The sequence below is a fragment of the Talpa europaea genome, assembly GCF_964194135.1.
Source record: "Talpa europaea genome assembly, chromosome: 14".
NCBI classification, from domain to species: domain Eukaryota; kingdom Metazoa; phylum Chordata; class Mammalia; order Eulipotyphla; family Talpidae; genus Talpa; species Talpa europaea.
In genome coordinates, this window is record NC_140082.1 from 41,083,454 (window position 1) to 41,099,053 (window position 15,600).

A 15,600-nucleotide genomic window follows, 5' to 3' on the forward strand; every position below is an offset into this window, starting at 1 on the left:
CTGTTCCCCGAACTTGCCCTTCCCCTAATTTCATCACGGGAACTCCCAGCGCAGCCCCGAGAGCACGACCCTCCCCAGCACCCCGGGGCGCGCTGGACGGACCACCCCAGCCCGGGAGCGGAGCCCAGCCGCGAGGATGAGGGCAGCCAGGTTGCTCCCGTGCCCCGGGGGGGGGGGGGCAGCTCCGAGCGCGCGGGGTCGTGGGGCGCTGCAGCCAGACCCCAGCACGTCCCCCAGGCGGCCGCGGCGGGTGTGGCCAGTCCCGAGGCAGAATGCCACCGAGCCGCCTCCTTTACCTTTCCCGCTGCGCCCGCCTTGTCGTCCTCCTGCCCGCGCCCCGGCCCCGCGCCCCCCCACGCGCCCCTCCCCCGCCCCACGACACCTGAGGGAAACTTTTCCCTCTCCCCCTCAATTCAAATTCAGCTGCTTCTACACTGCCGCAAACCGTCCTCTCCCTAGCAACAAGGTTCCGGCCGTAGAGCGAGCGCCTCTAGGTGTAAGGAAGGTGATGTCGTAAAGCCGCGAGTGTCGTAAACCAGGTGCGGTGGGGAGGGGGGAGGGGGGAGGGGTGGAGGCGGACGGGGGGGGAAAGGGGAGGGAGGGGGAGGAGGTGACTCGAGCATTTAGACACAAGCGAGAGGATCATGGCGGATGGCCCCAGGTGTAAGCGCAGAAAGCAGGCGAACCCGCGGCGCAATAACGGTGAGTGGCGGAGGGGACCCGGGAGCGGCGGACTCAGGGGGAGTCGGACAGCCGGGGCGTCCCGGGGGTGAGGGGGGCGAGCCGGGCTGGGGGCGGCCGGGGCAGGGACGGGCAAAGTGGAGTGGGAAAGTAGAAAGTAGTGCTCTCTGCCCCCCTCCGCCGCCGCCGCTGCCGGAGCCGCGCCGCGGCCGCTCGCTCTCCCTGAACCGTTATGTCTCTTACCTGGTCTCTCTCCGCCTAGCGGCTCCTGCCGCCCCTGCCGCCTCCCTGGACCGTTAGCCGCGCCGCGCCGCCGCCGCATCCCCGGCGCAGAGCGGGCGGCCGGGACGCGCCCGGCCACTTTTCTGGCCCCGGGTGGCGCGGCTGTTGCTTCTTTCCGCACTTTTCCCCACTCTTCTGCCCCCCGGCGCCTCTCCGTCCCCCGCCGCCTCAGCGCGGCTCTCCCCGGGCGTGGAGGCCCCCGGGCGCCGGGGAACTAACTAACTTGTGCCCGGCGCCGGCCGTGCAAAGTGGCTTCCGCGCGCCGCGGCCCCGGCCGGCGCCGGCGCTCGGGCCCCGCGGCTCGGGCCGGGCCGGGCCGGGCCGGGCTGAGGCGCGCGGCGGGAGGCGGCGGCGGGGCCGCGGGCGGCGTGAGGCGTCCGTGCGCGCGTGTGCGCGGGCGCCGGCGGGGCGCGCTCGGGCGGACCGGGCGCCCCCGGCCGCGGTAAAGTTGGGACCGGCCGGCGAGGCGCGTCCGCGGAGCGGGGAGTCGCGGACGCGCGGGTCCCTCAGCGCCCCTCCTCGCCGCCGCCGCCGCCGGGCCCCCCCGGGCTGCGGAGGGGCGCCGAGGCGAGCCCCCGAGTGCGGTCCGCGTCGCGCGGGGCGCCGGCGGAGGGGCAGCAACGGCACCTACTTGCTGCTGTGGGAGAGCTGCGGATGGCGGCGAGCCGGGCAGCGGGTGTGTTTGTGGAGTTGTTAACCTGGTCGTGGACACGGGGAAGCGCCACAGACGGAGCCCCCCTCCCCGCGCGGGGCTGGGGTTCTGTGCTTGTGCCTTTCTTTCTTTCTTTTTTTTTTTTTTTCTTTTTTTTTTTCTCTTTCGGTTTTTGGGGAAGTTGTTACCTGGGCCGGACGCACGGAGCGCTGAAGCTGGATAATGGAGCTGGGATGGCGCTCGAGGTCGCGGGTGGAAAGAGGGTGGGGGAGGGGGGCGGACGGACCGACGGACTCGCGGGGCTGCAGCGCCGGGGGTTATTGATTGGTGCCCGGGCGCCGACGAAATACACAACCCTCTGGCGTGAGACTTAATTAAAAAATAATAATGATGATGATGATAATAATAGCGGCGGAGGAGGAGGCGAGAGCCGAGCATGTGGCGGTGTGTGGCACGGTCGCCTTGCCTTTTCCAGTTGGGAGAGACGGTGGAAGTTGATGTGGATTTCTGCTGCTCGCGGGGTCGGCTCCGCGCTCGCCTCCCCTCCAGCGCGGCGGCGAGAGGTCCGCGGCTTGTTATTGTCTGGACAGTTCCTGTGGCGAGAGGGGCGAGACTCCTGCGCCCGGGGGCGGCGGGAGGGAGCCGGAGAGGCCCCCGCCCGCGCGGCCGGGTACCTGTTTGTATAATAATGGGCGGCGACGGCCCTGCCGCGGGCTGCAGCCCAGGCTATATAAGGAATTACACGTCCATGTCGGACCCAGGGGCTCCCGGGGGTCCCTGCGTTCTTTTGGAAGCGAGTTTCTCCAGAGTGGGGAAATGAGAGGCGCCAATAACGGGATGGCCGTGGCGTGAGGAGGAGGACATGTGTGTTGGAGGAGAAACTCTCGCGCCCTCCTCCCGCCCCACCCCCCGCGCCAGACTCCCCCCCGCCCTCCCCTCTGGGATGCGAAACGCGAGGTTTTGTAACCTTTCCTGGCAATTTTAGATTTTGTGTGGGATTTCCTGTCTAGAAGCAAGTACGAAGATTGTAAGCTGTTTCAAGAGGTTTCTTTGCAATCGTAAACGTTATTTTTTTTTTTCGTGTGTATCTGAGTCGGCATTAAAATCACTGTTTTCATAAATCGCTTTGGTGGTTCAAATAAACATTGGTGGTGTAAGGACGTCTGTTAGTTGTGATCGATAACTGATATTTGCTGTCCTCATTGTGGAGAGATGACTTGTTACAGCCAGGAGCGGAGCCTACATAGGCTATTGCAATTTTAATTTCCTGTTTTAGCGTCAAATAATGTGTTCTATATTGAGCTGTTGCCGCTGTTGCTGATGTGGCTTTTATGAAAGGTAAGTTGGTTCTGAAAGGGTTGTTCGCTTGTTGCCTTATTTAAAATGTTCATCGCCAGAGAAAGGGGCTTTTCTTGTTGCTGACGACATGTGTGTGACATGTGAGTCTGAACCACCCAGCGTCTGTGCAGCTGCTGTAAACATGTTTACCTGAACAGGAAAGAATGGATTTTTCTCCTAAAGATCCTGTGATATGACTATTATACTCATAAGGCATATCAACAGATGACTTAAGGGAGAAAAGCTATCCTGAAAGGTACTTGAAATCAACAGGAAAAAGAGATTCTCGATCGCTGCAGCAAATGGCAACTTGTGCAGGTAGAAAAAAGATGGTGTTTAGTTTTCTCCTGCATGTATGTCAGCCCCCTCCTGTCTTCTGCTTTCGTTCTCAAGGGAGGGATTTATTTACCACCTTTGCTGTTAGTGTTTTTCCTTTGTGCTTAATATTAGGAAAACAGATTTGGAGCTGTTTAGTACCAAATGCCTTGTCTGCAGTATTCATTACTCACAGAAAACAAAAGGTGTTTAAGATAGCACTGTGTTACTACAGGTATCTTCCATTTTCATCACTTTTGGCTCTCTCCTTGTATTTCTTTTTGTTCTCGGATGCATTTCATCCATTACTTTTAATTACAGACATGCTATTTGATTAAGCCTTATAATTTGCAAATTGAAAAAAAATGAAACTATATGCCATTGTGTTGGGAAACCTCAGGATAGGTGCAGGTTAATATTTCTTAGCAACGCAGTCATAATTAAGTTGCAGTTTTTGGGAGAGAATTGCTTGGAGAAATGTCGACTCTTAAATCTTTTTAATGAAGGAATACATGATGTATACAGTGCGAGATAAACAGAGATGCTTTATGATGTTATTTATATGTAAATATTTTTATATTATAAAATAAGGTAAGCAGATTTTATTGCTGAGCCTCCAGTAAAACGTTTTAATTTCCTTTCTGGAATATATCAGCAGAGTATGAATGGGAAAATCAAGTAATGTAATTTGACAAGGGTAAACCAACTGAGCAAGGCTTGGCCAAGGTATCAAACCTTGTGTAGTAACTTTATGTTATGATGTTAGTCATCTGTAAGGAGTTGCATTAGAATTGCTGAAATTGATTTTTACCATTTATAATGTAATGTTCTGTTGTATTTAAAAAAAATTGTCTTCTCATTTTCTAATTTTGCACACTGTGTGGTTTTTCTTATTTATATGTTTAGGTTGGGGGTGGGGGTTGGACTCTGGCTACTAATGACCACATGCTCATGAATCCACTTTAAATGGACTAGCAGGGACATATCTTTATGTCATTTGTACCATTTCCACTTGCTATCTTTGGAAACCACCAGTAGAGGATGCTAACAAAAATTAGTATTGGTGTAGTAATACCATGAGTCTCTTTATTATCTACTGTTGATTGGGACCTCTGCATTGATTAGGACCTTAAGTATAATTCTGTGTCTTACTGATATTTAAAACTAGCCCCAGATAAATTAGGCATAAGTATTTTCTAGCCTTCTAAGATTGGAAAGAAGTAGGAATGTTTTAACTCAACAGTTTTATAAATCTGAGATTTTTAAATCTTGTAATTGAGAGTGCCATCAGTTTAGTCTTGCTTTTGAATGATTTTAGCACTGCGTTGTTTTTTTAAGTTTTATGTTGTTGGATTTGGAGAAGAATGTGTAAATGATTCGCCCATATTTATTATGTATACTTACTGAGCTTTTTAGCCAGCCTCCTTTTTCATAAGATCCCTGAAAATAAATGTTTTCAGATGTTAAAAGATGTAAATGGTTAACTATGGTAAGGAAAATACAATTATCAGATTGGTAATACTGTGTAATTATTTTCACATAACTTGTATGGCTTAATCTATACATGCGTTGGCAGACAACTACTAAGGAAAGAATTAAATATTAGTCAGATGTTAGTGATTTTTAAATTTTATGTTTTCCTTCTAATTAAGAATCAGAATCAAGTAGTGTGTACATTTTAAATTTGTGTATGGTAAATTAAGGAATGTAAGTTTGTTTTTGAAGTTTTAAATGTGAGAAAATCTCTACTTTGATTATTATGTTTCTACTCAAATAATTCTTTACAATAGACTAAAAATTGGTATAACATTTTACATATAAGAAATTGCATGACTTAATGAATTTAGTTGTCCTTTTGGTTTGTGTCCATGTAATTATACTGTAGACTTTTGGAAGCTTTTCATTAGGTCAAATGTTAGATGTATTTATTTCCCTAATTATTTTTTATGGTGTCTCAATAAATGCATCAACACCAGTACCATAATGCAATAGTAATACTGCTTATCTTGAATTGAGTAGGAATTACTGGAGTTGTCAGGCAAAAACAGTGGATTTCTGATTTTAGGATGTCATGGTTCTTGTGTGTTTATGTGTGAATAGTTTCACATTTCCTTGAATTTGGTGTGTTCTAGTTCCTAGAGTTCAGCAGTCAGTAACTATGATTCACTTACTTATTTTTAATGAACTGAGGGACTTTACCACAAAACCTTGACATATTAATTGTAGCATGGAGGAAAAGCTTACAGTATCTTATAAATTGAAGGTGTCAATCACTTGTTAAGATGATCCTTACATAAAATAATTTTATTTCATATACCGTACCCTGCATTTGCAGTTTTAACAGCTTTGAGCCATATGGTGAGAAAGTTCTATGCAATTGGGAATGATATTAAATAATAGCATAATTATTTCTTATATTTTGTTTTTATTTTGTTTCTCCCCACTCCATTTTTGCTTCACCCTGCATAAATCACTTTTAAGCATGTGATTAGAGCCAGATGTAAACACAGATGCACTATCATATGGAATTATATTGTTAGCTGTTCTTAACTACCTGTATTGAATTGCAGTAGAGAAGAAAAATTAAGCAGATTTTTTGCATTAGTGTGAAAAAGAGTACTTAATAAAATTATAGATACAGCATTTGGGTTTGAAAAAGATTTCTTAATCTAGCCTATTTTATGTGGAAATGTGTGTTCATTCTAATAGAGATATAAACTAAAATAAAAATGTATTGTTGGAAGAAAAAATTAAAAAAATAAGCTAGAAAAAGTTCACTGATAAGGAAAAATAAAAAATGGTTTAAGAGATACTTTAAAAAGGCTGCATGTTATATATATTACTAACTCAATAATCATTGAACTCTGTATAAGTTAAAAGAAGAAAATAAGTATACATCGTGAGATAGAAATAGTATCGTGGTAATCCCACTTAAAATTAAATTTCATTTATTGTACAGGCATTGCATTGCTATAGGAAATAATCTTTCCTTTTTGTTGGGATAGTGTTTTGAGAATTGTATTCCTTAAAAGGTAACATTCTTAGCACAACAATTTTATCAAGTGAAAAATTTTGGTGTAGTGTAAACATGTCTAGATTTTAACCTTGATTAGGTAGGTTTTACTCTTGTTAGTGTGAACCTAGGTTGTTCAAAAATATACTATTTAAAGAGCCATATACTATTTAAAGAGCAGAATGCTCTCTAGTAAGTAAAGTCTGCCTTAAGATTGTTTTCAGAGAAAAAAATTAATAGTTAGAACTCACTTCATTAATTTTGTTAAAATATACTTTGAAGTATATAATTTAATCGCAGATAACTTGAAAGATTCCATAAAGGGAAGAGAAAAAAAAAAAACAAGTTCAAGTGTATACTTGTATTATAGCTATGAAACTTTATTAGATTCTTGTTTTCATTCTCTAAGAAATTATTTTTCTCATTTCTTCAAACATCTTGTTATTTAATACATGTCATTTATATACATTTATCTTTGTATATACACATTTCTCCTCATAATCAACTTTATATACTTATTGAGATTTGGTACCTGGAGATTAAGGTATACTATGACTTGTTGGTAGAATACTATGACAAACTGAGAAAACCTTCATCATCTCTTTGCAGTAAACGCTACATCTGTGCTGGAATTATTAGTAACAGATGTTTTGTGACTTCTTAATTCCCACTCCCTTACTTCCTTTTCCCACTCATATTTAAAATTAAATGTGAATGAAGGATAATAGGAGAATGCTGTCAGTTTTTCATGTTCATTGTTGTAAGAAGATTGTAAGTCCTCTACTTCTCTAAATCATAATTTCAAAATGTTGGTTTTTTTAAGTATTCTAATTTCAGTTTCTTAGATATTTTAAATAATCATTTTCTTATAAAATGTAACAACAGTTCTGTTCATGGTCACCAACGTATATAATGCATTCTTATTTTCTTTATTAAATTCTTCATGTTCATTTAATCCATCTTTCTCATTTAATGCTTCCTTTTTTGTTAAATGCTGAGAGTGACTAGTTTGTTGATTAAAAAAACTCATCGTCCCTTTGGAAGCTTACATTTTTAATAAGAAAGGGACCTTTAGCAATTTTTTTAAAATTTACAAATTGATACAGATAAACCATTGATTTCACACTTTCACATAGAAACTTAAAAAAAATTTAATTTGTGTTTTCAGATAGGTAATAGTGGTATCTGCAATAGCATATAGTTAGTAATTTGACTGAAGTTGAGCACAAGTTAACCTTACTTTGTCTTAAGGACTTGAAAAGACTGAAAATCACTGTATCCCTTTAGTGTTTTCTTCTCTCTACCCTTTAAAACTAAGTTGCTATTTCCTCCTATTGCAACATCACTTTTCTAATTCTCTTTGGATACTCGTCTTTTTTTTTTTTTTTTTTGAGAAGGGAGAAAATTATTTCATGTGACTAAAAATTTGGAAAATAAAATAAATTTTGGCACTGGTGAGATTTGGAAGAGTCACCCAAAATCTATTTTTTGCAGATAAGCAGACAAATTTAAAGAGGTAAATAACCAGGTCCTCCCCGGTGGCACAGCGGGTTGAGCACTGTGCTGTGAAGCTGTTCGCAGCCTCTGCAGTGAGGGTTGGATCCCTGCCTGCTGGGGAGAATCCCACATGGTGCCTCAGAACTCTCCTGTTGTGCCCGCCACTCCCCTCAGCAGTGTATTTCGGTCACTCTGCCTGTTCTGTTCCCCGCTCTGTCTCTGGTGAGTCCTCTCACCCTCCCGTGCCTCTGGCCTGTACCCCAACTCTTGCATAAAAATAAATAAATCTTTAAAAAAAATTACTTAAAAAAAAGAGGCAAATAACCATGTCAAGTCCCTATTACTAATTAGTTTGAACTAGGTTATGGCTTCTCATAGTCATAGCTACACGTTCCTTTTATTAAAACATTTTGAGTGTATTTATCAATAATAGTAACCAGCAAGAACTAGATGCCCTAAATTTTTAAATTTATCATAATCAAAACCAGAGTGTATCATGTGAAATACACTATCATCTCAGAAAAAGGCATTTCTAATCAATTGGCACAAATCTAATAATTGATATTACTATCACTTAAAACATTTCAAATGCACAGTTTTGTTTAGCGGCATACTCATTGTTTTGATCATAAATTTCTCTTTTAATTTTCAGTCTCAGCTTCCATTCATTATATACTTCCAATCCTCATTTGCATCATATGTACGTATTTAAAGATATATACATACACACACATATACACACTTTAGAAATCATGTAGTTAGGGGTTATAGCTCAGGGGTAGAGCATTTCATGGAAATGCAAAAAATTAGTTCTTTGTGGTTAGACATCTGTATAACTGCTATTTTTGTTAATCTATTTTACCTTTTTTACTCAGTATTGTTTGCTATCTGTTCATATTGTATGTCTGTCTAATTCACTACTTCTATCTGTGTAGTATTTTCATGGTTTGCATCCAAAACAAATGATGAATTTACCTTGTGATATTATACAGTGCCCCACATTTTGCTAATTTAGCTATTATTAAGTGGAACCTCATGGTTGCTTTAATGTGTTTCTTGTTTACCAGAAAGAGTGATATGTCTTCATATCCTTGCTATCCATTTGACTTCTGTGTCTGGCCTATTCATATTCTTTTTGATTGATTTCCAGTACTTCTTGTTGATTTCCTGGAATTCCATGTGTATCTGAAATAGCAACCCCTTGGTGGTTTTAGACATGGCAAATATTTCCCCAATTTGTAAATCATTTGATGACTTTGATGATGGTGCAGGAATCCCTAAGTATAATCTATGTAAAGATACCAAATTTGACTTTGTGGGTAGTAAGAAGTCCTTATTAACCCATAAATTGCAAGGATAATTCCCTAGATTTTCTTCTATTAGTTTTGTTGTTTTACATCTTATATTTAGATCATTAATGCATCTGGAGTTTACCTTTTAAATACAGCATTTCTTTCTTAAGAGGATCTTATGTAGTGATTAAGAATTTTGATTAATCCTGTATTTTTGCTAACTGAATCATGGTAGCCACGTTGCTTGGTTTCCCAATGCTTGAATTCCCCCATGTATGAAATGGCAACAGTAATCTCAGAGCTAGAAAGATTAAATCAGATGTATGAATCACTGAGCCTTGTACATGTTTTAAGAATTCAACATATCTTTAAATTTTTACTGATAATATTAGATAAAATTTATTATATTTGACGATTTATTGCCTCTTACCCAATATTAACTCTAATATAACTGCCACCTAAAAAAATAGTTATAAAATTTGTTGTTTGTTCTTTTAACATTGCTTAGTTGTGTTAACCTTAAGGACAAGGTTGTTAAATCAGCAATATAATGGTAATATACACCAAAGCTTTATCTTAATGTTCCTTGTGATGTCTTTTAGCTTGGGAAAGATTACCTTTGATTCTTTCTAAGGAACATTGTAATAACAGAGATCTCACCAAATTAATTTTATGTGTATAGCTTTAATATGGACCTCAAGGATAACTTACCAATGTTACTTGTATAAAACAACTCAAGCCCAAGGACTGTATGAAATTCACAGTTCCTCAAATTCTAAACTTAATTTGGAATTTAAGAAGATGGTTGTGTGTCTTCTTAGAACATAGAATGTTATTGTGGTATAATTCAAGACAAAAGCTAAAATAATATCCTAATATTGTTTGTGTGTGTTGCAGTAAACCTTATTGAGGTATCAAACACGATTAAGCATATAGATTTTGATGAGATTTGACATATTTATTCATCTGTGTAACCACCACCACAGTTAAGATATAGAACATTTCTATCTTGTACTTCATCTCAGTCTTCCCCACCTCTGGCCCAAGCAACCCATGTTTTTGATGACTATGTATTAGATTTATTGTTTCCAGAGTTTCATATAAACAGAATTATACAGTATGTGTACCATTTCATTCTTTCTTTTGCTCAACATGTTTTTGAGATTCATCCATGTTATTGCATATTTCAATAATTCACTTATTTTATATTGCTGAATAGTATTCCATTGTATGAATATATCAAAATTTATCCATTCAACCTACAATAGGCTTACTACTTTTGTTTCTGTTTGTTTTTGCTATAAAATAAAGCTGTTTTGAACATATACATACACATTTTTGTGTAGATACATGCATATATTTCTTTTGGGTAAGTACCAAGATACAGAATTGACGGGTCATGTAGTAGGTGTATGTTTATGTTTGTAAGAAACTGATCTCTAAAGTGATTGTAACATTTACTTTTCTACCAGCAGTATATGAACATTCTAGTAGCTCCAATTCTTACAAACATATGTTTTTAATTTTAGCCATTCCAATGAAAGTGTATTTTTGGATTTAATTTGGATTTCACTGATACTAATGATGTTTGAATATCTTTAATTTTAATTTTAAATTTTGTGTAGAAGAACTGAAGTGTAGGCCAGAGGTGGGGGGGTGGGGCGGGAATGAGATAACTCCCCAGAAACAGGGTGGTGAGCTGAGCAGGCAGAATTACTGAAATAAGCTATTAATGGGAACAGCAGATGAGACAGGAGAGGTCTGCTGTGCCATATGTGGGTTAGCTCCCTGGACAGGTATTGAACTCAGACCTTAGCAGTGATAGCACTGACACTGAACCCCTAGACCACCAGGGAGGCCCTAAGTATCTTTTAATAGACTTTTGGCCATTTGTCTATTTTCTTTTGCAAAATGTCTGTTCCAATCATTTTCCTATTTATAATTGGGTTGCTTTTTTATTATTAATGAGTTGTAATAGTTCTTTAAATATTTTGGATCCAAAATCTTTTTTGGATATAAATGTTTGAAATAACCCTTTGTGTGTTTGTCTTTTAATTTTCATAGTATATTATAATTTAGTATTTGAAGCACAAAAGTTTTAAATTTTGGTGAACTCTAGTTTATAATGTCATCATTTTAGGCTTTGTGTTTTTAGAAATCTTTGTCCACTCTAAGCAGATTTGCGTTTACGAAAATTTTAGATGTTTGTAGCTTTAGCATTTAGGTCTATGATTCATTTCAGGTTAATTTTTCTATACTTAGTTTTGATATTTATCTAGAAGCTTGCCTGAGAAAGCCTTGAACAGTTTGCAAAGGATAAAAACTTGACCTTACTCATTAATTTAATATGGGAATTTCTATTTGCATTTAAAAAAATATATTTTTCAGAACCCAACTAAGAACCAAAAACTCAAGAATGTAGAGGAACACAAGTAATACTTTCCTGGTTTTATATACAAAACTGAGAGCAATTGCATTGAGTTTAATCAGTGTTTTCAAAATATTTTATTTCCTTGACATATTTTTAACCCATGGAGACATACTTGAGTAAGGCTAAAATTTTAGATAAAGGTACCCATGGAGAGTAGCCATAGTTAAGCAGAATGTGGGTGCTATCTTATCTTCATGGTCTCTTTTATTTCATACACGGTTTTAATGAATTTAGTACTATACCAGCTCTTTTTCACATTCCATGATTTTTATGTTTATTTGAATTTATTTAAACCTACCACTTATCTTGAATTCATTAAGGGCCATAATTTTATCCTTTTGATATTAAAATTTCTTTACCCATCTCCTAAGTTCTTGTATAAGGATTCTACCCTATTACATTGAAGCTGAATAGTAAAGGTCTCCATCAACTTCCAAACCACATGAAGCCTCCTAGATTTTTATCTTACTTTTTATCTTAGTGGACATCCCCCCATTTGATATTGTTGACTGTCCTAGAAGGCTTTGCTTCTTCAGCTTCAATATTATTACTCTTTTTGTTGTTGTTGTATCTTCCCATTCTCTCTTAGAGTCTTTTCTTTTTGGTGTTACTCAGGGTTGTTTCTCTTCTTGTTTGGTACATACTGAGTCTAATCCAACTCTCTTAGTTTCAGCTCTCACCTGTAGCACATTTTCAATATATTTATCTCTTGTTCAGAATTAGACTGAGATCCAGATATGAGTATAGAATTGTTTGTGCAACTTTTCCAACTACATATCCCACAGTACTCTCAAACTTCACATATCCAAAATTGAACTAATTCCTTTTATCTGTATCTCACCTAGTCTTGCTTTCCTTCTGCATTCATGGTCTTGTTAATGCCACCACCAATATGTTATGCTTCCAACTTAAAACCTAGAATTAACATTCTCGCCTGTAGTCTATCTGATAATCACCACATCTGTCAATTTTACACCCTGGATAGCTCTCAAATCAATTTTCCTCTTTATTTCTATTTCTGTTGCTTTATGATCCTCCTTTCTCACCCAAACTCTTACACTGTCTGTCGTTTCCCTACTCTTCTCTGTCAAGCAGTGTGCTGACAATTTTTGTTAAAAGAAAGTCTGATTCAGTCATTCTCTGACTTCCTTCTCTGGATCTTTGTTAACTTCCCGATAAAGCTGTGATCTTTAGCATGACATACAAGGCCTAGGTTTGTGATCATACCCCTGCTGTTCTGTCTATCAGCTGATCACCTCCCACTCTCTACCAAGTACCTATAGATTCTTGTATCTACAAGCTATTCTTTTTTCCCTATCCCTTTAAATATACTTTTGGTTCCTCTACCTGAAATACACTTTTCCATTATCCCATACTTTCTGGTATATTTTGAAATGGAGACAGGATTTCATTTCAGGTTTGTGTTTTTTTTTTTTTTTTCTCCAAATTGTTTTTCCTTATCCTTTTCCTATTTGTCAGAGGAAGTTAATTATCTTTTCTGTTTCACATCTGTTTTTTATACATAGATTATTGTGCTTATCCTGTAGTATTGTGGTTTGATTGTATATCATCTTCCCTAATTGGGTATAGTTCCCTTTAGAATGGAAACTGTCTTACTCATCTCTTCATGCTAGCAGTAGATAGTAATAATTGTTGTAGTAATAGCATGGACATTATAGCAACTATTACACTTATATCATTTTCTGTATGCCAGGTGCTACTTTAAGTACTTTACATTTATTAGCTCCTTTTGATGCTCGCAATAATTTTATTATTATTTTCAAACTTTTTTTTTTAACAGATGAACCAAACAAAGAGAGATTAAGTTTTTTGCCCAAGTTCACACAGCTAATAAGTAGTAGAACAGGGATTTGAATCCATTTAATTTTAGGTTATAGAGTAGGCTCATTAGTTGCCACTCTTTGTTGCTTCTCAGTACATCTAACTCATGGTGGGCTTTTAGTACATGTTGAATGAATGATTAATCTAGAGAGATTATTTACTGTCCTGTTCCCCTCAGCCCCAAAGATGACTTTAAAGGTATACTTAGGCTTGGTGTTCTTACATTTCATGGATATTTAAAAACTATATATATCTGTGTTCATTATATATTATTTAAATTGTAAATAGAGAATTTTTTCAGTCTATTCTTCTCAGATTGATTTTTCATTTAAGTTACACTATTCTTTTAACTTCTTTCCTTATAAAGGATATATACGAAATAAATCGACTTTCCTCTTACAGTGGCATAATTATGATGTCCATTGCCTGCTGTAGCATAAATGCTTGATCTTGTTTATTTTTAGTTTACCCCTCATTTTGTTTTGACTAAAAAATACTTATTTTGAACCTTGATAAGTTAATTGCAGGTGTGTATAGATTTATTTACTTCTGTTTTTATGTTCAAAAAAGTATATGTTATTAGACTAACTCACATGTAATTTTTATTGTTATTGGGGGGTTTTCTGCATGTATCTACATACCTCTTTATCTCTTTTAATCAGCCATCCCAATTTATTGAAAATTCTCTATAACTAACATGTCTTATTTTTTATTTTAAAGCTCTTTTTAAGATCCCAGTCCTGTCCCATTGAAAATTATAGATATTGATGCATAATCCCTTCTTATCTGCAGTCCATAGGTGCTTTTACAGAATGAGCACTGATCTCGGAGATAGAAATGTTAGATTCTAAATTTAAATCTGCCATTAATTGGCCTATGAAATTTGGGAAATAATTCATCTTCCTTGCATCTAAGTTTGTTCATCATAGAATGACTATAATTCTTCACTATGTGGTAGACAATGAGACTCCAAGGGTGAAAGATATAGCATCTTGATTTAAAGAACTTACAGTGTAGTGAGGAAGAAAAACAGAAAAATGTATTTCTAGAATATAGTTTAGTAACTAATCGTATATTCTGTTCTGCATGCACAGAAGAGATGTCTATGCATCCGCTAGGCCAAGTCTAAAAGAATGTATATAGTAAATATATGGAAAATAACATTCCACACAAGGGAATAGTAGATGTAAAAGTTCATGCACACAGACACACACACACACACACACATCGTGAGACCCTACAAGTCACATTTCATCAAACTGTAGGGTAAATAGAAGAATTAGTAGAGATGAAGCTAGAGAATTATAGAGGAAGCAAGTGAAGGCAAAACAAAACTTTATATAGTCATGTTTATATTTTATCTAGGAAATGATGGGAAATTGCCAGAATTTTTGAAGAAGGAAATGACATATTTACATAATCCATCATTATCTTTTAATTAAATGTTAAATGATCACATTTTCAAGAATGTATGTGTGTGTTTTACAAAAGTAGGAAACAGTTATAATAGAAGACGCTAATTTGTCCAGATTTTCCTTATATATAATATAACGCTCCTTATATATAACGCTCACCATCATCATTGTCAATAAAAGGCTTACTTTAGAAGTGGCAATTGTTAGAGTTGATTGCTAAAAAATCAGTGCACTAAGTTGATTGTGCATTTTTGAGCTCTGAACAATTGTGGAAAATTATGATTACTTTTCTTTCCAAAACAATAAATTATAATCCATACAAATATGTAGTCCTATGGAATAAAATGGATTTTTTGCCATTTTTCATTCTCCAAAGATATAAAGTCCCGTTTATTACTACTACATATTTTTCTGCATCCTTTCTGGCACTTATTAATTGTTCTGTGTATAACTCAATCTAGTGAACCTGGTATCTGTATTTTGATATCAGTTCCCTGCCACAGATATTTAACAAAATACAGCTACATGACCTTAACCATTCTTTCAGTAGGCCTAATCCAGGGCCTGATTGCCAGTGATAAATGAGGCCAATAATTTTATTCTTTGCATTAAATAATTGGGCATCTACAAAACTATCAGATTTCATAAAATGAAGTTTTATTTACCCAAATATTTCTCATTTAGATTAGTTATAGGCCTGATACATGTTTTTCTTATTGAACCAAAAAAATTAAAAGCCTTTTTTGGAAATTATACTATCTGCCACAAGATAGATTAATACCAATGTCCTTTTTTTTTTTTAGATCAAGTGCTTACTAAATATATATATTACCACATTTCAG

At 38.4% G+C, this 15,600-nt stretch overlaps 1 protein-coding gene across 4 annotated transcripts in view; it reads left to right on the forward strand.

The window, feature by feature from the left end:
• Window positions 1–644: 644 nt before the first annotated feature.
• ZEB1 (zinc finger E-box binding homeobox 1) overlaps window positions 645–15,600 on the forward strand; it is a gene marked incomplete at its 5' end in the record, with an annotated part of 139,386 nt that continues 124,430 nt past the window's right edge. For all 4 annotated transcript variants that reach the window (XM_084253980.1, XM_084253981.1, XM_084253983.1 and 1 more), the window contains one exon: window positions 645–702. In XM_084253980.1, the coding sequence (XP_084110106.1) occupies window positions 645–702 (58 nt within the window). The remainder of the gene's footprint in view (window positions 703–15,600) is intronic.